We start from the raw sequence: 24,945 nt of genomic DNA on the forward strand, positions 1-24,945 counted from the left end.
GGTCTCAGAAACCACATAAGCAAGTCTTCTCAAGATTACTGAACAACCTGACACACTCTGAGGTAAGTGTGTGGTGATTTATGCAGTTAGAACAATGCTAATTAGTCTACATGCACTATTAGTTGTTAGTTGTTAGACAGGCAACATTGGCCTAGTAGCTCTAAAGTAGCAAACCTACAGACATGAAATGTGATCAGATACATTTCAGATACATTTCAGGGGGTAAAAAGCTATTTGATTTATTTTAACTTAAACTTGACCATATGACTAGATGAACCAGCGACTGTAAGAAGCAACGGCTCTCAAAAGTGTGGCCACCATAGCGTCTAGCAGCCATGTATCCCCATATGGTTTAATGGGAACTGACAGAACAGAACATTTTCTCCAGTCTTTCCGTCTCCAGTGTCTAATTTCAACAGTTAGTTTCCCCCCGTGCTAATCATAAGAAAGCAGGGTTACAGTTAGGAATCAAGTGATCAACAGTGTTGGCCGGAAAAGACCATCTGTAGGACCGGTGTCGTATCCTTTCAGTTCAGTGAAGTAGCTGAGTTGTAGTCAAGCTGTCAGGCAACCAGCTAGTTGATCATGATATTATTGATCATGTGGCGTTGTGCTTTTGGTTCTTTACGTTTGTTTTCCAGTAAGTCTGATGTTAGTATAAATGGCCAGTGTGATCCAATAAGCTGTTAGCCAGCCAGCTGATTAGTGTAGTAAGATGTGCTGTAGACTCACTAGTATTTGTATTCGGTCTCGGATAGCGCTCTTGAGAAATTGCAGTATACCATCTATTTTCTTGTAATCGTCACCGGTGCGAGCGGACTCTCTCACAGCAGCAGCTTGGGGGTTCAACTTGGGGGTTGGTCTCAGCAGAGTAAACCGAGTAAACAAAGTAAACAGAGCTGAGCTGGACTTACTGGACAAACTGGATATCCAGGGGAAACACATGCTCTGCTTCTGCGCTGTAAGCTCAATGAAGGCGGTCTGAGACATGCCTAGTCTGGAAGAAGGGGGAGGGTCTACCACATGAGTGTGCCTCATTTAGCCTCTACTGCACTGACTTTGATTACAAATTTGACAGCATGGACTAAAAGGGACTGGAACCACGACATTCATATTTTGTACAGTTGTTGGAATGAACAGTGGGTCTTTAAGCATTTTTAGACTTAATAAGCCAGGACCATGTTCTTTCTATCGTGTACATCCCAAGCAAATGCTGTGCCACTGCAATTGACGGTTCCTCAAAGCTGTGCTTGCAGTGAAAAGAGCAATAGTTCAGGCTGGAATTACTTCTACAATCGTGTCATAAACTCAGAGAGCTATCCAGGAGGCCAGCTGCAGCCTGATGGTGAAGCTGCTGCTTTGGAACCATTCAGCTTTCATTTTTTCCCCCGGCTTGTGTTTTACCTGGGGATCTGCCACGGGCTGATACAGATGTGCCTGAGTTTTTTTTGCGCTTTGCAGCAAGAACCAGCTGTTCTGCGATCTTTTCCCTTCTTACCTCGGCGCACTGTGGCCTCTTCCCTTTAGCATGCAAGGATATGTGGCTTTGATGGACGTTGTTGGTGGGTCTTAGCTCTGTCTAGGTCGCACTTTGAACACTAAGCCCAAGAAGCTGTGGGCTTTTACAAAGAGACTGCTGTAATTTTATAGGATTTCTAACTTCTAGCTCATGCTTGACACCACATATGCGTTGGTTAATGGAGATAACAAAAGGATAAAAGTCAGAGTCTAAAATTTAAACTTGTCTACAGACCATAAAACAGGGGGAAATGGGAACGTAAGTCATGACACAGTTACAAAGTAGTGCTGGGCGATATGATTGTAAATCAGTATCATGATTAAGTGAACATTTTACCTCGATTTCGATTAATGATCGATTTTATAAGCTGCTTGAGTTGCTCAGTTGGCTCGGTGTTCCACCAACAATAATTAATATGGGCAAGATTACATCGATTAGATGTTCACAATGTCAGTCACCCCTTTTCTATTAATTGCCCAGCCCTATTGCATAAAACTGTAATCTAAATAACAAATAAAAATACTTATTTTAGACTAGGTTGGGTAAATGTATATATCTGCTGATAACAATACATAAATGTTTATAAAATATTTAAATTAGGCTATACCTGGATTAGCATTACATAGAAATACACCATTATTATCTATAGAGTATCCATACACACATGCATTTATCTGACGATATCATCCGTCCTTAGATTGTTCATAAATAACCCCTAAAGCTCATTTCATCGAACACCCACTGTGAGTCATCTGCAGTCTTATTTATCAAGCGGCATACGAGCATGATATTGTGTGATGACTACCTATGGTAGTATTGCAATACATTATTTGTTGAATGTAGGGATTCCCTCCAGCTTAGCTTAACTCATTGGAGAGGCCTGTAGTGCAAGCAAATAGGCTCCAAATCCACCTGTTTATGTTGATAAGCTGACTGGGGAAAAAGCAAGCAGATCAGCTGCGAGACCAGATTCCTAAAACCCTATTCCTAAAATCCTCTTCTCAGGGAGCTCATTTGTCCTCGCCTGAAGTGGAGCCTGTAGTTGCCTGTTCTAAACAGGGACACTCTGAGCGAGATTTGGGATTTTAACTGCAGGAAGTGTGGCTGAGCGTCATGTTATAAAGCTTGGTGGTTAAAAGCTTGAATAATTGTTTGAGAAAAAAAACACTAGATGCAAACCACATGGGCCTGTGGCTAAATGGTAGTCCGCGGATTTCCATTTCACTCATTCAGTCAACCATCTGCTATCTGCACTCCTACAAATGTGTATTTTCATAGCTGGTGCTGCAAGGTTGGACACACTTCACACAATAGTGTTCACTTTAATCCTATCAGTTCAGAATCAGTTGAAAATGCTTTGCTAACGAGCCGGGCCATTAAGCGTCCACTTTCATCCACCTTTGAAAATGTGCATAGACACCTACATAGGACTGTATGGGTGCTTGGAAGATGTGGAAGAAGTGTGTTTATCAGTAAAGGAGAGAGCAAAGCTAAAAGCATGGATAAATGGAAGATTTGGAATGGAAGTGATGACTTTCACGCCTGAAAGGCACTCCCAGTCTGTTTGCTCCGGTGCACGCTTGATAGATTCATGGTTTTCCATCAAACTGGGCCAGCTCTGTGGACGTAATAGAGCTCAGCACAACCAGCACAAGTTACATTTTGCAGAACAGAAGGAACTGCATTTCATGAGAAGAACACCTTGCCAACTGTGAAAGCTTTGAGGTTGTGTTGTTGCCAGTGACACTGGGTAAAGGGAAGAATGGGGTCCACAAAATACCAGCAAATCCTGGCTGTTACAAAGCTGATGTTGGAAAGAGAATAGCTTCAACAACAGGATCCAGATGATCCAGAACAAACCTCTGTAGTAAAACATCCACCATGAGCTACCTAAAGAGATGCAAACTGAAGCCTTTGGAATGACCCACAAGCTGTACAGCAAGACAGGCCAACAATATTTCAGAACTAGAGGCTCTCTGCAAAGATGAGTGAGACAAAATTCCCAACTCTCCCTTTTCTTCCAAGCTGTGATTTTCTGGTTTAGTTTTTTCATGAGATAAATCAGTAACTGGTGCCAATGGGTGCCAAGAATGCCCAGGCTTTCACATACAACAGTATTTTAATCCCGTATTCATGTATTCAAAGCAGCACTCCTCTTTTCAGTGCTGAGTTTCCCAACTGAACCGGCTCTGGACCAGCATCTCTGAGCTACAGCTGTGTGCAGCTGACCAAGGCCTTATGGCCTTTCAAAAGTGCTCTACCGAAAGCTAATAAAAGCTCCATTCCCCCCATTTGTGTCCGTACGCACTGTGAGTAAGACCCTCGTCATGTGGCGGGAGCATGTCACCTTATCTTCAGGAAACAAAGACAAGGCAAAACAGAATAGGACTCTCTGTAGCAGATAAACATGAACCTATTGGCACCGTGCCTAATACCAGGCTTGGGCTAGAGGGGTATTAAGCCCCCCAGCATTGAGTTGTGAAACTGTGGATCTCTCTGGATACTCACCAATACTTTCAGGATGAGTTGAGGAAGATGATGTGGGGTGGTGATCATCCAACATCCTGACCATACTAATGCTCTTCTTGCTGAATGCAACCAAATTCTCACAGCAATGCTCCTTTAAAATCTAGCAGAATGCCTTCTTCCCTGGACAGTAGAGACAGTTACTCAACAAAACAACTACAACAACAAAAACAAGATAAGCTCTTTTTAATAGCCTTGATTTCCAAAAAACTCTGCATGAGCAAGTGTCCCAATACTTTTGTCCACACAGTGTAGTTAATGTTAATGGGTAAGAAATATAAAAATGCACTTCTGTGCTGTAGTGTACGTGTGTAGCTCATTAGATCTGGGCCTAAACGAGCTTATAACAACATCCCCATCGAAAGAACACGCTTGCGACGAGAGCGTTGCGGCGTCAATTGAGTCCGGCTAATAAATAAAGCTAATTAAGCTAACCGAGAATGTATCGTCCCCAATGGTACACATGACTTTTGACCTGCTTTCGCGGCCCAAGTCACAACTCTTATCGTAACAAACGCTGGAACCAATTTAGAGCCCAGTCCAGCTGCGGAGAGCCCCAAAAAAAAATCCACCTTGTTCTAATCATACGAGACTGCATCAATTAGAAATGTTTGCCCTGCGCTGTGTCTTGGCGTTCGAGGCTCGGAGCTAAAAGCAGAGTGTTGAAATGCATGCGCAGGGAGCAGTTTGCATATCTGAGCGCTGATCTTTTTGCAGCTAATGGTCTTTAACGTAAACACACGAAACCCTTACAAGCAATTATTGCCTCCATAAAATGCCCCTGCTTTTCTTTCCAGTGTTTAATTGCGGTCAAACAAATGACTAGCTGCCTTCAGTATGCGCCCTGCTTTGCGTTTACTCACTCTCTCTCTTACTCTCTCTCTTTCTCTGCCTTTCTCTCTCGCTCTCGGCTGGCTGCTCACGTTCATTAGTGCGCCATGGTGGAACCGGTGGAACGGTGACGCATGCTCCACGGCCGTTCCGTAGGCCATGATGTCATGGGTGGCAGCTTGCGGGCAGGATGTGTGTAAAACGAAGGGTGATCATTTCTGTCATCATCAATGACCAATGTGTGACCCCCCTCCAATCCCTCCCAGCACCAAACGCCACTCCTAGGGCTGAGCGTTGCAGTCTTGAAGAAGGTGCTACAAAGGGTCTTTGAGGGATGCTGTAGAATTTTTTCCTTTAAGTGCGATTTGGACAAAAGTATTGGGACACCTGCTCATTCAGTGTATAGTTCTGCATTCTGCTTTTGTTGGAGTAACCGTCTGTCTGTCCAGGCTTTGTACTAGATTTTGGAGGAGCATTGTTGTTGGGATTTGATTGCATTCGTTAGTAAGGTCAGGATTTTGAATGATCACCACCCCACCTCGTCACAAACTCCCCAACACATCCCAAAAGTATTGTAGAAGAACCATCATTTATTGATGCCCACACCTGGCATTAGACACGGTGCCAACATGTTTATCTGCTCCAGAGAGTCCTATTCTATTGGCAGTACTTCTCTACAGGGACTAGGCAAGCTGTGTCTAGTCCCTATGTGTGTGTGTTTGCTCATCTGTGCAACGTAAAGTAGCTGAATGCACTGAATTCATTCAAAGAGGTGTCCACAAATATTTGGACATATATTGCATCTCAAATATGGTCCTTTCTAAGAAATTAGAACTGATTCAAGTTCAAAGCTTTACTGCTAATAAAAGCCTCAATTGTTTGTTGTCTCACCGAGGTCTTGCCTTGGGTCACCTTTAGTTTAACAGCAAAGTTAAAGCTTCTCAGGGCCAAAAGGATTGGCTAGAGCCACGAAAACAGTCCTAGAAACCTCCAAGGAGCATTTCAGCTTCTGCCACGGGCTGGAAACTCTGAGTGGCTTTCAGCTGGGGTGGGGACAACACTTGGAGGGGGGTTGACTTCAACATCTGCCAAGGTTTCGCTGTGAACTCATGGATTTTCCTCTGCAAATTCCCTTCCTCGCATTCGCGCTGGATGCTGTTTTTCCTTTGTCGAGTAGTTGTGCAGGGCTTTTATAGGGTGTGTGGATGAACATGCTCATAAATGTCATAATGTTGACCAAATGTGACAAACATGTGATGTCTTCCTGCAGCTGTGCTCAAATGTACAAATATTCTCAGAGAGAGAAAGCGAGAGTTAGAGAGAGAGAGCATGCTTTAGCCAAAATTCTAGATTTTGCATAGACGTCTGAATGAGCTGTTGCTGTAGAATCAATTTATTCTGAAGCCGGTGGATTGCTTTACCTTAATGGTTGGAAAGATCCTTGAATGAGGGTCGTAAAGTTGTTTATTTATTGCATTAACGTTCCATTAAAAGGTTGAAACGAGGTGAACATATGCAGCGATTAGCCATAACATTAAAACCGCAGGCAGACGATGTGAATGACATTGCTTATCTGGTTATCTGGCATCTGTTAAAGAGTGGAATATGCATATTAGACAGAAAGTGAACAGTCAGCTCTTGCTAAAAGCTAATTGCGATGGCTAGACGACTGACTGGGTCAGCATCTCCAAAACATCGGATGGGTCTTGTGTTAGGTGGGTGTTCCTGGTATGCAGTGGTCAGTACATACCAAAAATGGTCCAAGTAAGGACAGCCGGGAAGGACACTCCACAAGACCTGCCTGATGCTTTGAAGATGTGCTGACCCAATCAGTTGTCTAGCCATCACAACTTGGCTAGACGACTGACTGGGTCTCCAAAACTTTAGGCAGGTCTTGTAGGATGTTCCTGGTATGCAATGGTCAGTGGTCAACTGGTGAACCGGCATCAGGATGGCCTGTAACTGTCTCTGTTGTACCTCTGAGAGGCCATGATGCCAACAGGCTCATGTTTATCTGCTCCAGATTAAGAGTCCTATTCTATTGGCCGTACTTCTCTATAGGGACTATGCAAGCTGTGTCATCCACCACAAAGTCGCCCAGAACACCAGTCCTAAGTCTTAATGGGTCATTTTGGAGTATTGCTATTGGTCCGTTTATCATGATAGCTGACACAATGTAAAGACTTGCCAGGTTCAAGCTGGACAAAAGTATTGGGACAACTACACATTACACCCACACATTATGCTTCTATGACATCCCATTCTAAACCCATAGGCATTAATGTAGAGTTGGCCCCCATTTGCAGCCCTAACAGCAGGTTTGGAGCTCTGCAGTTATCCTGCGACCCGCTCTGTAACTTTACGTGGTCTCATACTTATGGCTGAGTTGCTGGGTGGTTCCTAAATTCTTTAGTTTTCTCAGTAATACCACTCACAGTTGATGGTGGAAGATCTAGGAGGGATAAAAAATAAATCACCAGCTGACTTCTTGTTTTTGCAGCAGTGGCTCCTATTACAGAACCATGCTCAGTGGGCTCTTTAGAACCTCCCATTCTTTTACTAATGTATTTTACAGACAGACCTCATGGCTAGGGGCTGGATTTTATACACCTGTGGCAAAAGCACTGAACAAAACACCTGATTTCAGCAGTGATTAAGAGATGTGTCCCAATACTTTTGTCCATATAGTGCATCAGTTCTGCCCTACAGTACCCACCCTCACTATCATCTGGAAATCCAGGACTTCCAGGCTATTATTTACATACAGAGCAGCTGGGCTGTGGGGGTTGGAAGGTTAGAGGAAATCTTAGATGAATTTCTCTAATCGGAGACACTTGAATTATATGGGCCCTGGTCTGTGATGCCAGTGGGAATTTAGCTGAGTTGAGGCCATATATTTTCATGACTTAGACCAGGAGCAGGCCTACAAATGGTGTGGAGTGCAGCTGAGGTCACCTGAGGCTTAACAAGGCCTATAAAGGCCATAATGTCCCACATGTGTCTTTGAGCTCCTACTGCTTAGCAACATTTTCAGTATGTGTACAATGTATGTGTGTGTGTGTGCATTAATCTGGGTTTATGTGTGTGTGTCCATATGTGTGTGTGTGTGTGTGTGTATGTGTGTGTGGGGCACCGCTGGTTTCCGGGCCAGGCCTTTTACAGAGCTTTTCTTGTGGTCGGCACATGTGTGTGATTTGGGTCTGAAGCCAGTGGGAGCACGCTCACACACACACACATACACACAATGCACCCATAATTCATGTGTACCAGAGTCGCAGGCAGCCAGATCAAGCTCTGGCTTGTGGAAGCAAACATTTCTTTTTTGGACGCACTGATGTGGGTGAGCCAATCAAGCGTTAGCTCTGCGTTTGATTCCGCAGCCATTCTGACAGCACGGCTTTTACGAGATGAGGCGAACTGCGGTGGGAGTGTGTGTGTGTGTGTGTTCAGTGTAGGAGTGGTGTGTGGTGCGGCGTGGTAGTTTAAGATTGAATGAATTGAGGGAATTTAGGCAAACCTTTAGGATTAAATATAAGCTAAGCTCAGCTGGAGTCTATGTAGCTGTGATGCCAGCTCTGGAAAAAAGGCTGTAAGAAATAGTAAGGATGCTACAATGAAGAGGATTCTGTATTTGATATGATACAGTACAGCTGTACATTTATTTACAGAGAAGATGAAGTTTGGTTGACAATTCTGGAGCTCTGGAAAACTGGTCAGAAAAAGGCCAGGAAATAACTGGAGTGGAAAGATTCACGATTCATGATTCACGATTCATGATTCACGATTCAAAATTCAGTATTCATTACGATATGATGGTTACACCGATTCAGTACAGAGAAACGAAAGAGTTTCACTGACCTTTTGGGAATGTTTGCTAAAAGTCTACGTAGCTGTGATGCTAGCTCTGGAAAAAAGGCCGTAAGAAATATTAGGGCTGCTACAATGAACATGATTCTGTATTTGATTTGATACAGTACAGCTGTACATTTATTTAATACAGAGAAAATGAAGTTTGGTTGACATTTCTGGAGCTCTGTTTGCTCTATATGAGCTCTTATGCTAGCTCTGGAAAAGTGGTCAGGAAAGGCCAGGAAATAACTGGAGTGAAACGATTCGTGATTCATGATTCACGATTCAAAATTCTGTATTCATTATGATCTGATGGTTGCATCGATTCAGTACAGAGAAACAAAGGAGTTTCACTAACCTTTTGGGAATGTTTGCTAAAAGTCTACGTAAAGTCTATGTACGGCTGCTACAATGAACATGATTCAGTTTTTCTGGAGCTCTCAGAGTTTTTATTAGAGTCTATGTAGCTGTTATGCTAAAACTGGTCAGGAAAGACAAAGAAACAATGTGGAACAGGAATTCATGATTCACGAGTCAGTATTTGTTACGATATGAGTCGTTACACTGATTCAATTCAGTGTATCGAATCATATCGTGCAGAGAGGAGCGTACAACAAACTGGGGTCGAATTTGTTCGTGCAATCAGTCGCACAAAAGCTCTTTCTCGTTGTTGTGTTAGCGGCCTTCACACTGAACGCTAGCGTTGCCACTCAGTGGGCGTGGCCGCAGTGACTCCTGCCTCCTGTGACGTCACAGAAATGGATTCACAAAATTCAGAAATTGATGCAATATGATATGATACAGTGTTACTCAGATATACTCGGTAATACAGAGAAAATGAAAAATTTTCAGTGACTTTATTGGGACTGTTTTCCTGAGCGTGTTGCCTGGGTCTGCATATCTTCCTAGTGTTGGAAAACTAGTAAAAAAGGTGGTAAGAGGAAGACGTAGTAGGGGTTACACCATTCACAAAGTTCAATATTTGTTACAGTAGAAAACAGTGGTGCAAAAATGACGGTAGCTCTGGAAAACTGGTTAAAAAGATGGTAACTTTTTTACGAAACCACAAACTAGTAAAACAGCACAGATAAAACCTTGTTTTGTTACTATAGTGAGTCAAACCCACTCCCTAAACCACATCTGCTGTTTGTCTGTGTGTGTCTGCTCCAAGCAGATGAAGATCTGGATGTGTTTTGTGTTCAGTCATGTTCATTTAATGTTTCGCTGAACTGTTCCTCTAAGCAACGCTGTGGGTTCGCAGAGACCAGAACTGAACTGAACAGAGTGTTGTAGGTTTTGCTCCGGCGTGTGAATAGTGTGCTAATTTGTGTATTCTCCTCTGCTAGTCGTGGATCCTGAGGAGGACCCTAATGTGTTCCATCAGTACCACCGCTTCGACCTGTCCCGCATCCCAGACGGAGAAACGGTAACTGCCGCAGAGTTCCGCGTCTACAAGGAGTTTGTGCATGAGCGGTACGAAAACGAGACGTTCCACGTCAGCGTGTATCAGGTGCTCCGAGAGCAGGACGGCAGGTGAGCATGAATCATCCAGCATGATTGTGATGTCATTAATGATTTTTATTTTCTTAAATGTGCATTGCAACTCCTGGGATGCCATGGAAACTGCCTAGCAGACAACTCACAACACCCTAGCAACCACCGGAAACACCATAGCAACCACTTGGCCACACTGTAGCACCAGGCACTATGGTTTAAAACCAATAGAACACCATATCAACACCAAAGCAAAACCATAACAACCACTGGGAATAACATAGCGACTACTTTGCAGCTGCATAGCAGCCCCTTAGAAACACCATAGCAACCACCTAACAACAACATATAAACCACATATAAACCACATAGCTCAGCTACTACCCTAGACGTGGAAAACACTGAAGGTGGAAATCTAATTGATTCATGATTTTATATGAATATATGATTTTATAGATACTATGGAAACTGCCTAGCAACCAACTCCCAACACCGTAGTTACCACTAAGCAACATCATGGCAACCACCTGAAACATCATAGCAACCATTTAGCCATACTATAGCACCCATCCAGTAACCACTTAGCAACACCATAGTAAAAGCCTAGCAACTGCAATGGAAGTGAGAACCACTTAAGTGGGAAGCTTTATTCTGATTCTTTAGGAAATTATTTAAGACATGATAGAATCTCAGATTTCTCAGCTTCATTTTAATTTAATTTCATTTGATGTTTTTTGATTGTTTTAGTGAAATTTAGAGTTTTTTAAAGAACCAACTCAACACTCCAATGTTAGTGGAGTCTTTTTGAGCAGTAAAAACAATCCAGCAACCATTGCTTTGGGTGTTGATGTGTGAAAACAGTCTGAGAATGTTGTTTTTTTTTTTAGCCCCAAACAAATAAATTACATCTTATAATTTATTGCAAAAATCTTAAATCAGCACAGTTGCAGCTCCACCTTCAGACTGGTGCATTTTTACACCCCTATCTGTCAGAGGTTGTTTTGGAGAGAGCGGATGCAGTGTTTAAAGTCCGCCCCCAGCTGTGGTGTGTTAGAGTTTATTGGAGTTTAATATGAAAGCCTTACAGAAAGCCTTGGGTGAATTGTATGAGATGAAACATATGCTACCGCCCACTCAGTCTGGGTCTGAATGTGGGAGGGATGTACACACATTTACACACACACACACACACAGACACTCATACTGATGGGCCTGCCCGGTGGTAGGTGTCCAGTGCCAGTTCTCCCACTGAATTCCTGCCGCTGATTTACAGCGTGGCTGTTAGCGGACTATGAGCGCGGCGGCCATTACAAAGCCATTACTGTCAGCTAGTGAGGCGGAGAGGCTTCAGGAGGAGAAGAGCTACTCCATCTCTACCAGCGTCTACCTCCACCTTCCTCCAGCCCCACATCAATCCCCTCAATCTGCTCACTCCTTCAGTCTTTTCATCTTCACCCGTGTATCTCAGTCTGATCCGTCAGCTCTCACACGTCTCACAGAATTCATGTTCAACAAACACTTAACGGCCCTCTCTCACTCTCTCTCATTCTCTCTCTCTCGCTCTCTCTCTTTCACACTCGCTCATTCATGTCCTATAACTTTTACTGTCTCTCATTCTCTCGGCCAATAACTCCCTCTCTTTTGCTCACTCTTTTTCTCACCCTTAATAGCTATTTCTCTCTTTCTCTCTCACCCAATAAGTCTCACCCTCTCTCTCTCTCTCTCTCTCTCTCTCTCTCTCATGTTCTCACCCTATATCTTGCACTCTCTCTTTCTCTCCCTATACCTCCTACTCTCGCTCTTTGTCACTCTCTCTCTTGTTCTCTCTGTCTCTTTCTCACCCTATAACTCTCTCTTTCTCATTCTCTTACCCTCGTCCTATAGCTCGTCCTTTAACTTTTTCTCTCTATCTCACCCTATAGCTATCTCTCCCTCTCGCTCTTTCTCATTCTCCCCTATAACTCTCTCTTTCTCGCCCTGTAACTCTCGCCCTGTCTCTCTTTTCCATTGTCTTATTCTCACCCTATTGATCTCTCTCTCTTTCTCTTCCCGTAACTCTCCCACTTTCTCTCTCATTCTCTCTTTCTCGCCCTGTAACTCTTCCTCTCTCTCTCTTTCTCATTCTCACCATACAAAGTTCTCGCTCGCACTTTTTTAACTTTTTGCTTTTATAACTCTCTCTCTCTCTCTCTCTCTCTTTCTCACCCTATAACTCTATTTCTCATTGTGTTATTCTCACCCTAAAGCTCTCTCTCTTTCTCTTCCTGTAACTCTCCCTCTTTCTCATTCTTTTATTCTCGCCCTATAGCTCTCTCTCATTCTCCCCCATAACTCTCTCTCTTTCTCGCCCTGTAACTCTCCCTCTCTCTCATTCTCTTATTCTCACCCTATTGCTCTCTCTCTTTTTCGCCCTGTAACTCTTCCTCTCTCTCTCTTTCTCATTTTCTTATTCTCACCTTACAACGCTCTCTCACGCTTTTTATTTTTGCTCTGTAACTCATCTCTCTCTCTCTCTCTCTCTCTCTCTCTCTCTCACCCTATAACTCTATTTCTCATTGTCTTATTCTTACCCTATAGCTCCCTCTCTTTCTCGCCCTGTAACTCTCCCTCTCTCCCTCCCTCTCTCTCTCATTCTTTTGGCCTCTACCCCCACACTCACACTTTTTATAATCAACTGCTTGTCAAAACGACGGGTGACTCCCGGCCTTCAGAACTGTTGAAGTAAATAATGGTCCTTTGTTTTGGTTGTTTTTAACAGCACTCGAACCTTCCGGGTTTTTAAAGCCGATTTGGGTCAGAAAGTGCAGCAGTCTGTAAGCAGCCAATCACACTGCGCTGATTTGAGGAATCAGAATTGATTATAACAGAAACATCAATGGCAGACGCTCCTTTTGCCCAACATAAATTCTCCGCCTGTTCTCAGTTCAGATAAGTTCAAACAGTTCTGAATCAAATCAAACAGAACGGCGTCGGAACCTGAGCTGTACGATCTGTATCGCTTCCTAAAGAGCTGTGATCGAATCAGTGTGTGGTCACAGACCTCCAAACGCTTTCGAAATCAAACATGACTCCAGCACAAAATCAAAAGACGAAGACAAGGTGTTCCCTTTGACAGGCAGTGTAGGATCCCCCCACCCCCCCATGTTGTGAATCATCCCCAGCACACCTATTGTGATGCAGACGCATCCCGCAGACAGACAGCGAGGCGACGGCAGCAGAACACAGCAAACCCCCTGAGGGGTCTGAAACCCAAACCGTAAACCCAGCCATTGTTCCTGCGCTATCTTGCCTGGATCAGACAGGAATTTTAATCTGTGATAAGTTTACGGAGGGGCCGACTGTGACGCCGTTTCCAGGGCAAGCTGCTGCATGTCGACTTTGACTTTTGCGATGCTTCCTCTGCTTTGTTGAGGTCGGCGGCGTGAGGGCCGCTCATATCACCTACCACACAGGCGGGCTAATCGCTGGGATCTCTCGCTGTGTGTCATATCTCTGCTCTGTACATCTCCACAAACGACTCATAAAGAAGTCACGAATGGTGGCGGTGATTTGACCTCAGCGTGTTGTTGGAAACTGGCGTACGGGTTGCGTGTACGGGACAGTGTGTTGTGGTTGTGTGGTGGGTGTTTGTGCATGTCAGAAAAAAAACTGACTTTTTCTAGCATGCAATAAAAACTCCTTAATGTAGCAAGGCTTATTACACACTAATGTGTGTTACTCAGCAACTGCAATCTGGAGGGGCGATTCTTTGGTAATAGAAGTTTGGAATAACACTTTCGGCCCACCGGCGGGACAAAGGCAAAAATGCTGTTAACTCAATGGAAGTTACTGTAAAATAAGAGTTTATTCCAACTAATTTAGAGCATTTCTATTTCTACAGAGCAGCTACACTGTGTTAAACCATGGAAAACTTAAAATAAATAAATAAATAAAAGATTATTTTAGTGATTCATTTATTTATTTCAACTTGTTTTTAGTTATTTTAACTAGTTAAGTCTCTTCTGTAGTTTTGCTTTATTCAAGAAATAACAGGTAATTTAGTAAATTGATCCACCATTGGAATAAGACACTTCCAGTAGATAAAATTAGATTTAAAAAATGAAGTAAAATCAGAATCAGAATCAGAATCAGAATCTCTTTATTTCACCAAGTATGTTACCCATACAAGGAATTTGTCTTGGTGAGAGCAACACGTATGACAAGTAACAAAGAAACACAGAACACAGTCTTAAACTAAAGGAAAATGACACTAAACAATAAATAGGGTAGGGGATAAATTAAAAAAGTAAAAAGTACTAAAGGTAATAAAGGTAATAAAGAGCTGAAAAAAATATATTTACAGAAAAGAAAGGAACATCTGTACAGGTGTGCAAATAGTCATAGTGCAAAATAGGCAGAGTGCAAATAGCTGTTCAGTCCGGTTTGGTACAGTTCAGTTGTAAGTTTAGAGGTTTACAGTGGGAGGTGACCACTGTGATTGAGGAGCGCTACAGCTCTGGGGAAGAAGCTGTTAGCATGACGTGTTGTGCTGGTTTTGATGGAATGGTAAATGGTAATAATAATAATAATAATAATAATATTTTTATAATATTCTTACAACATCAGATACTTACAATATCAGATACTTACACTAGGTTTAGGATGTCACTTGTTAAAATACAGTGTATTACATATTTAATACTTTAAAGATTTAATTACTATATATTAGAGCTGGGGAAAATAATGATAATTTTTTATCGCATTCTGATAAATTGTGTTATGATACGCAATTAGCTTTTCTAAGCATATTGAGGATATCATCAGTGCTCGAAACACATTGATCAACTGCATGTTTCATTATAGACAGAGTCACAAACACCACACACACCACCAATTACCATATCAGCATCATTTCTGTGCTGAGAAAAGCCCACCTCTCAAACGATATCTGGTCTTCAGTGGTCTTCAGATCCTGTAGACCTGTAATGAATGAGGTGGCTGGGGGTCATAGATTGTGCTTGAGTACAGATGGGCTAAGCTCTGTGCCAGTCTGACGTTCTGAGTGTGTTTATATATGGGTGTTTATGTATGTTCTCTTGCAGGGAATCGGATCTGTTCCTGCTGGACTCTCGGGTAGTGTGGGCAGCTGAAGAAGGATGGCTGGTGTTTGACCTCACGGCCACCAGCAACCATTGGCTGCTGCACCCGAGTCAAAACCTGGGCCTGCTGCTGGCCCTGGAGAGTGTTGAAGGTGGGTTACACAACGAGCGTCAAAGGCACTGCTAACACGACACTGCTAATACGACACTGCTAACACGACACTGCTAACACGACACTGCTAACACGACACTGCTAATACGACACTGCTAACACGGCACTGCTAACACGACACTGCTAACACGACACTGCTAACACGACACTGCTAATAAGACACTGCTAATACGACACTGCTAACACTGCACTGCTAACACTGCACTGCTAACACGACACTGCTAACACGACACTGCTAACACGACACTGCTAATACGACACTGCTAACACGACACTGCTAACACGACACTGCTAATAAGACACTGCTAATACGACACTGCTAACACTGCACTGCTAACACGACACTGCTAACACGACACTGCTAACACGACACTGCTAATAAGACACTGCTAATACGACACTGCTAACACGACACTGCTAATACGACACTGCTAATACGACACTGCTAACAAGACACTGCTAACACGACACTGCTAACACGACACTGCTAACAACGCTTGCATTGTTAACAAAGTGATGTAGCATTGCTTCCAAACTGCTAACACAACACTGCTAGCAAAATAACAGCATTGCTCACATACTGCTAGCAAAACATTGCTAACAAAGTGATGTAGCCTTGCTCCCAAACTGCTAACATAATACTGCTAACCAAATGACACAGCGCTGCTAGCAAACTGCTAACAAACACTGCTAACAAAACAACATAGGATTGCTCACAAATTGCTAGCAAAATGTTATAGCCTTGCTCACAATCTGCTAGCAAACATTGTTAAGAGAGCAATGTAGCATTGCTCACAAACTGCTAGCAAAATGACAGCATTGCTCACATACTGCTAGCAAAACATTGCTAACAAAGCGATGTAAAATTGCTCACGAACTGCTAGCAAAATGACAGCACTGTGAACAAATTGCTAGCAAAACACTGCTAACAAAACAACATAGGATTGCTCACAAACTGCTAGCAAAATGTTATAGCCTTGCTCACAAACTGCTAGCAAAATGTTATAGCCTTGCTCACAATCTGCTAGCAAACATTGTTAACAGAGCAATGTAGCATTGCTCACAAACTGCTAACAAAATGACAGCACTGCTAACAAACTTGCTCACAATCTGCTAGCAAACATTGTTAACAGAGCAATGTAGCATTGCTCACAAATTGCTAGCAAAATGACAGCACTGTGAACAAATTGCTAGCAAAACACCGCTAACAGAGCAATGTAGCATTGCTCACAAACTGCTAGCAAAACACTGCTAACAAAGCATTGTAGCAATGCTGATGAACGGCTAACAAAACACTGCTTACAAAAGGGTGTAGCTTTGCTAACAAAGTGTTAGCAAAACACTGCTAACCAAATGACTGCTAACAAAGTGCTAGCTCAACAATGTAGCATTGCTCACAAACTGCTAAGAAAATGAATAAATAGTAGCTTCCTTAAGAAGTCGAGTGTGTGTAGAAGTGTCTGGAATCACTGTTTTATTAAAATACTAATTTGGTGCATAAATAAAAGTAATCAAGTAATTATTGATGATCAACTGATAATTAAATATTAGCGTAAAATGAATGTAATGAAACACTGAAGAATACAGGTGGAGTGGTGTATGGGTGGTGTATGGGTGGTGTATGAGTGGTGTATGGGTGGTGTATGGGTGGTGTATGAGTGGTGTATGGGTGGTGTATGAGTGGTGTATGGGTGGTGTATGGGTGGTGTATGAGTGGTGTATGGGTGGTGTATGAGTGGTGTATGGGTGGTGTATGGGTGGTGTATGAGTGGTGTATGGGTGGTGTACGTAATAAAGCTCTGGATATTAACTGAACTGTTGTCGCTGCTGTGACTCGTTGTCGCCTCCTACAGGTGAGCGTGTAAACCCCAGGGCGGCAGGGCTGGTGGGCAGCAGAGGACCCCAGAACAAGCGGCCATTTGTCATAGCGTTCTTTAAAGCCACCGGAGTGCGTCTCCGCAGCGTTCGCTCAGCCTCGGGACACAAGCAGAGGAACCAGAACCGCTCCAAAGGCCCGAAACACACAGCGCCTTCCAGCCAGGAGGCCCTGAAACTGGCAGAGGCTGCAGGTAGACCATCTCAAATCATAGATGTATCATATTGGACCTGGAAAATCACAGTTTTCACAGGTTTTAATCCTATTTGTCCAAAAGTTTGTGGACACCCCATCTGCTGAATTTCTTCAGCTATTTAAAGTTGCACCCTTTGCTGAGTGCACATACATTCACAGCTTGTCTAGTCTCTGTGGAAAAGTACCGCCAATAGAATAGGACTCTCTGGAGCAGATAAACATGAACCTATTGGAACCATGCTGCCTAATTGCCAGGCGTGGATGATTGAGCTCCATCCAATACTTTTAGGATGAGCTGGGGAGTTGGTTTGGGGTGGTGATCATCCAACATCCTGACCTCACTAACGCTCTGAATGCAATCAAATCCTCACAGCAGTGCTCACTCCAGCATCTAGTGAAAAGCCGAGTGTAGAGACAGTTACTCCAACAAAAGCAGGATCAGCTCTTTTTTATACCCTTGATTTTAGAAGAAACAATGACTGAGCAGGTGTCCCAATACTTTTGTCCAGAGAGTGTAGAATTGGAGACGGCGTGGTTGGTCAGCTTCATGTGGAGTAGGGTGTAGAGTGTTTTCTCCTTTGCTCTGATTTACTGGTTGTTCTCCTTCTGAACGTATCTGACGCACATCCCCCCTCTGTAACAGAGAACGTCAGTGTGGATCCAAAGCAGGGCTGCAAGAAACATGAACTCTACGTCAGCTTTCGGGACCTGGGGTGGCAGGTATGATGAAACACATCAATAAGCTCTGCTTCTCTGAACTCCAGGAGAGCACATGTTCTCGCTCCCCTCTATCTCTCCACTCTTCTCCCTCTCTCTCTCTCTCTGTCTCTCTCTTTCTTTCTTTCTCTCTCTCTCTCTTTTGTGTTTCTCTCTCTGCTTCAGTAAGCCTCTTTGTCTCTCTCTCTCTCTCTCTCTCTCTCTCTCTCTCTGTAGCTCTCGCTAATTTGGCCTCTCTCTCTCTCTCTTTCTTTCTCTCTCTCGCTCTCTCTGTCTCCTTTCACTGTCTGTCTCTCTCTCTCTCTCTCTCTCTCTCTCTCTCTCTGTCTCCTTTCACTGTCTGTCTGTCTGTCTCTCTCTCCCTGTAGCTATCACTCTTTTGGACTCTCCCTATCTTACTCTCTGCTCTTTTGGTCTCTAGGCCTCTCTCTCTTATGCTCTTTTGATCTGTGGGTCTCTCTCTCTTGCTCTTTTGATCTCTACGTCTCTCTCTTTTGATCTTAAGGTCTCTTAGAGAGAAATAGAGAGACATAGAGAGACAGAAGAGACAGCTTCTGTCTCTCTGTGTCTCTCTATTTCTCTCTATTTCTCTCTCTCTCTCTCTCTCTCTCTCTCTCTCTCTCTCTCTCTCTCTCAAAGTCTTTCAGACATACACACAACCCACTCACTCCTTCATGTACTCTTCTAATGTCTGTGTGTGTGTGTGTATGTGTGTGTGTGTGTGTTTGTAGGACTGGATTATAGCTCCAGAAGGCTATGCTGCGTATTACTGTGAGGGAGAGTGTGCTTTCCCTTTAAACTCCTACATGAACGCCACCAACCACGCCATCGTGCAGACTCTGGTAAGTGCAGATTTACAGACAGCAGAGCTTCAGATAATCGTTCTTTAGAGTGAGATGCTCAGTCTTACAGCAACTCTGGTCTCATCCAGTTTTTTCATCAGAACTAAGTGAACAGTCACAATTGTGAACCTGTGATGGTTGAGTGTTCGACTGGGTTGTTGAATTCAGCATAGATGAACTCATTAATTCTTTAATGCTATGTCTATACAGTTAATTAATGAGTAAATTAATTACTTATTCATTCAAGTGTCCTTTACATGAACATTAACCAATGGTACACAACATTCCAGACTTTCCATTAGCTTCACATTTTGCCTCAGAATTTCACTTGGTTTTGACTCTGTGCAGCAGCCAGAGGTCTCTGGTTGCCTCTTCTACTTAATAAACACCAATGTAGTTTTAATAGAAGTGTAAAAAGTTAGTGCTACTACAAAAACTACTGCACAATTTTTCATATATAGCTACACTATATGTGCAAATGTTTGTGGACACTCCTTCTGATAAATGCATTCAACTACTTTAAGTCAGACCCATTCAGAGATGTGCAAATGCACACTCACACAGTTTAACTAGTCCCTGTAGAGAGGTATTGTCAATAGAATAGGACTCTCTGGAGCAGATAAAGCCTATTGGCACCATTCTGCCTAATGCCAGGTGTGGGATAGAGGGGTATAAAGCCCCCCCAGCATTGAGCTGTGGAGCAGTGGAACTACATGTGCTTTCTGGAATAATGGACGATGATGCTCCGTTCAATACTTTTGAAATTATCCTGATCTCACTCACGCTCTTTCGCTGAACACCATCAAATCCTCACAGCAGGGATCCAAAATCTAGTAGAAAGCCTTCTTCCTTTGAGAGTAGAGACAGATACTCTGACAAAAGCACAATACACTGTAATATTGGAAGAAAGGTGGTTTCTCCATATAATGTATAAGTGAAAAATGAGCTATATGTGGGCAGTGAACGTGACTTTCAGGGGTTAACAGAGCAAAATCTGGACTTAAGATATCATAGTAGATCAAAATGACCGACTGTTCTTGCTACTCCACCCAGCAAGCACAAGGATTCCTGCTCTAAAAGAACTAAAAGAATATTTATTGCCATACCAACGTAGTTTTTAGGGGTTTCCCTCAGTGTGTCCATAACAGAGAAGACAGTAAAAGCACAGAAAGTGAACATCACATGCTTCCTGTCTCATAAAAAAAAAAAAATCTCATAAACGGCATAGATCATTAATCCCTATTTTCCCTCCAGGTGCACTTCATAAACCCGGACTCCGTCCCGAGGCCGTGCTGCGCCCCCACTCAGCTCCACGGCATCTCCGTGCTCTACTTCGACGACAGCTCCAACGTCATCCTGAAGAAGTACCGCAACATGGTGGTCAGAGCCTGCGGGTGCCACTGACCACGCGTTCTTCTGGTCACAGACTGAGAGAATGAATGAAGAAGGCCAGTTGTTCTTCCAGGAGCCATGCGTTTTAATGGGACTTGTTAATGGGAGCAATGCTGGTCAACTGTGCTACTGCCACTTGTTGAAAAAACTCAAAGCACCTGTGCCATCCAGAACTGTGGTGGAGAACGTGTAGCCAAGTGGCTAAGAGTGGGAGGAGGTCTTATTACAGGCCGGAACGCTGGAACAGCATGTTTCAATCCAAGAGCACAGGGGAAGATGAAGAGAAGGGATGTTTTGGACATGCATGTTGGTTTCTCAACTAAGATGGAATTGGTTCCTTGCTAATGTCACTGGAGACAGGTTTAAAGTAGTGGTCTGGTCAAAAAAGGTAAGATTTACACAATTTACACAGTAGTGCAAATGCCGGATCAGCCGAGACAAGTTGATGTTCGGAATTTGCTTATTAGACACATTTTACTCAAACAGTCGGGTTGGGGAGATCAAAGATACTTGATCACATGGTTTCTGACACTGTATGGCATACTGTTACCTATAAACCTACGGAGAACACTCAACCAAAATACAGCCTTCAGGACCTTCTAGCCTCTCTAGGTCCAGGAGATGGTCAGAAACATTCTGAAAATGAAAAAACTCTGTATTTTTTTATTTAATCGTGTTATCATGCTTGTTGTATTTAAACTCCATACTGAATTAAAATGCTAATTTCATGCTTGTTAAAGTAGATACAACCAAAGCTAGCCCCCCCATTGGTTAGGCCTTCGGGAGCTGGTCCAAGTGTTTGTGGACCCCCCCTTCTGATGAACACATTCAGCTACTTTAAGTTGCACCCTTTGCTGACACAGATGTGCAAATGCACACATGCCGTGCAACATGTCTAGTCCCTGTATAGAAGTACTGCCAATAGAATAGGAATCTCAGGAGCAGATAAACACGAGCCCATTGGCACCATGCCACTTAATGTCATGCCAGACTTGGGGTAGAGGGGTATAAAGCCCCCCAGCATTGGGCTGTGGAGCTGTGGAAAAACTGTTCTCTGGAATAATGGTTGGTGCTCCATCCTTATGGGATGAGTTGGGAACGATGAGGTGGGCTGGTGATCATCCAACATCCTGACCTCACTAAGGCTTTTGCCGCTGACTGCAACCAAATCCTAACAGCAATGCTCCTCCAAAATCTAGTAGAAGGCCTTCCCTGGACAGTAGAGACTAGAGTTACTCTGACAAAAGCTGGATTCACTTTTTTAATACCCTCGATTTCAGAAGAAACAGTGAATGAGCAGGCGCCCCAATTCCTTTGTAAATAGTGTATGTCACTGACTGTGAATACGAGAGGTAGTACATCCGAATTTTAAGGCATTTGCTGGAAATGGAGACCAGCAGGAGTCGATGTAACTGCAGGGTGAAAATACAATACAATGCAAAGTAAAGTATATGTAAATGTCTATTGCAAGTTTCAAATAAAACATATGGATTGTGTTTCACAAGCCTCAGATGTCTTTAATCTACAGTGTGTTTACTGTAGAGCGGCAAGTGCACCAGCATTAGCTTGATGCTAACCTTAGCTTCAAAGGTTCCACTAGCCCGAGACATATGGAATATTTCACAGTCAGATCCTTGACAGGCCATGCCATGCCTTTGCATGTTAGTCAAATGTCCTCTTTCTGTCAGAGTAGGTGGTTTTTGGTCACGCTAAGCAGTGAAAACAGGCCACAGGCCAAAGTCTGGCTGATGAGACTAGCCCGGTGTGGAAGCTAGTAGACATTTCTGAGAAATTCTTTATATTTTTTGGATTGCCAGAAGTCTGAGACTAGACAGGACTAGACAGGACAAACAAAACATACTGTTAAAATTTACATAGAAAATCTAGGGGAAATTAGCTAGCCAGTGTTATTGTTTCTCAGTTTGGTAGCCAAGCGCTAGCACTCACAGTCCGCCATTGAATTCAGTGATATAGCACTAGCTACATTTTGTATAGACAGTGTCAGAAACTGCGGAAGTAAGTCTATTACATAAATGTTTTGAGGCAAATATGAGATAATTACAAGCGTTGTTAGCTAGCTATAAGCTTCTATTAGTTGTTAGCATGTTACATTAGCCTAGCTCCACATAACTCCAGTGTAAAACGTAACGTCTGACGCTAAACATCACACCCTGGCTGATTAGCTACATTTGAGGTCAGGTGAAAAACTGTAAATGTGATTTTTGGTCAAGCTATTTCTTCACAAATGGCAGATATAGTTCCCTGTTTTCATTAAAAAGTGGACGACAAGCACAAGGCTGTAACTAAGGATGCTAGCTAGCTAGCTAATACTGGGCTTTTACACTTCTCAGCTCAGCTATGGTGGGTTAAACACATGCACGAGCACATTTTATCGCCATAACGAATAATTTTTATCGATTGTAGTCCATAAAATATAAACACCCAATGAGAGTTCACTGTTCTTCGCACATTGTTAGTTTTCACCGTTTTACAAGCCCAAGATTTACGAACATGGGTGGACGTCCACTCTACTTGTGAGGCTGTGTGTGTTTTTCTGACCCTCCTGTGGCAACAAAAAAAAAAAGCCCATCCCACATACTGCACCCTTCACACGGCCCATTGTTCGGCATGTGTCGGCCGGCAGCAACAGGACCATCACTTACTCCGGGCTCTCCTCTGATGGGTGTCCAAAGCTGCAGGTGGGGCGAGCAGGCTGCAGCATTTGGTTCTCATCTGAGTTCCCTCAACAGGCCCCATGATAAAGCGAACTAAATAGAACTGTCTGGAACAGAGCAGGTGCAGTTTATTCATCTTTTGTAGGAATTTTACAGCTGGTTTTGGTCAGGCGAATGCAATGTTGTACCAGAGAGCTTTCGGAGGCTTGCAATAAATGAAGGAGATGACCTTCAACTCCAGATGTTCGGAGAAACCTTTTATAACTCCTAATCCTGCTCCTCAAGTTAATCAGCCTTTTGGAACAAACTCACCCCTCACTTGAAATGAAATGCATCGTTTATTGCACAAATCCAACCAATAATCGTATCCAGTGACTTAAAAAAAGAAAACTTAAGCACATGATGATTATGTACAAGAATTTCCGTTATTAATACAGCTCAAAATAGAGCGCTTCATTGGTTTGAACAAGCTACCCATGTGACATCTGAATATTGCAGCTTAAAAAAAAAAAACCTTGCATCTAAATGGTAACGTGGCAGGAGAAGTAATTCTGTAATTTTTTAAAGGTTTACATGAAAAGGTGTAAAAGAAGCTGTGGATCTGTGGAATGAAATGGTCTGAAATAAAAGCAGAAAAAAGAGAGACAATGCCCCGCAAAAGTATTTAACTCACTTAAAAGTCATCAGATTTTACACACGTTGACCGTTACACACGTTGACCGTTATCACATGTCCGCGTTCATTAATGCAGAAGCACTAAAAGTAGCGTTAAGCTTCTAGGCTTCCAATAGGGCTGAGGCTGCTGGCCTTTCCCAAATACACCCATAATGTTCACCTCCAGCTGAAAAACTCTAACTGCTCATCATGTGTCATTTCTAATAAGGTGAGAGTGAAACTGAGCCAGAGTGAACGCAGGGCTCATCGGTGGAGCAGATTTACTCACGTCTGTGAATAGAAATGCTAGCTCACGCTAACTAAACTCCAAGATCAACGCTAATTCATTCAGCCTTCATTCAAACTGTTTCAGCAAGGTTTGAATAAAAGGTTTGGACCCCCAACAACGGCACTGTTCAGAGCTGGACATGATGAAAAAATAAGCTGGTCAAAGTATCCAACCCCTTCAGATTAGCACTTGGTAGAACCACCTTTAGCTGCAGTTACGCTTCAGTTTATTGGGGTAAGACCCTTACAGTTTGCGCACGGTTCGAGAGTCATTTCCATACATTCTTTCTGACAGGGTTGTTTAGGTTGGTTAGATGATGGCTTATGGATCACATTCTTCACAGAGTGCCACAGATTCTCGATTAGATTGAGATCTGGACTTTGACTTGGCCACTCTACAACACTCAGCATTTGTTGTTCAACTGTTTCGCTCTATGTTGCTCCTGCTAAAAGGCGAACCCTTATAATATGCCCATTTAGGGCCTGTATGGGCAGCCCAACTGGGAACCAGAATGTCTTGTCCATGGGTTTCGTGTTGGCTCCACATATGGATGCCCACCAGGGTTAAACATGGCCCACATCTGGGTTGTGCACTGCACATGGGGCCTAGATAGGACCCATGTGAGATTGGATTAGAGTGGGCTGTAACGATGGGGCTCAGTATACCTACATGTACAAACCCACTTAGAGCCCTTGCCCACCTGGAACCTACCTACCTAGCCCACATTCCACCCATGTAAGCCCCACATTAGCATGCTGGCTGGGAGCTGGAGACTGACGGACGTCTTCCTTTTTTCAGTCTTAACCAAATGCCCAGTCTCCACTGTGGAAAAGCAT

At 43.3% G+C, this 24,945-nt stretch overlaps 1 protein-coding gene across 1 annotated transcript in view; it reads left to right on the forward strand.

Annotated features, from left to right (window-relative positions):
• The window catches only part of LOC140542740 (bone morphogenetic protein 7-like), a 26,092-nt gene extending 5,448 nt beyond the window's left edge, over positions 1 to 20,644 (forward strand). Inside the window, exons 2-7 of the mRNA XM_072665658.1 lie at positions 10,072 to 10,258; positions 15,301 to 15,449; positions 17,323 to 17,538; positions 18,184 to 18,260; positions 18,989 to 19,099; positions 20,354 to 20,644. Coding sequence (XP_072521759.1) covers positions 10,072 to 10,258; positions 15,301 to 15,449; positions 17,323 to 17,538; positions 18,184 to 18,260; positions 18,989 to 19,099; positions 20,354 to 20,503 — 890 coding nt within the window. The 3' untranslated portion in view covers positions 20,504 to 20,644. The remainder of the gene's footprint in view (positions 1 to 10,071; positions 10,259 to 15,300; positions 15,450 to 17,322; positions 17,539 to 18,183; positions 18,261 to 18,988; positions 19,100 to 20,353) is intronic.
• Positions 20,645 to 24,945: the final 4,301 nt, after the last annotated feature.

The sequence above is a fragment of the Salminus brasiliensis genome, chromosome 21, assembly GCF_030463535.1.
Source record: "Salminus brasiliensis chromosome 21, fSalBra1.hap2, whole genome shotgun sequence".
Classification (NCBI taxonomy): Eukaryota; Metazoa; Chordata; class Actinopteri; order Characiformes; family Bryconidae; genus Salminus; species Salminus brasiliensis.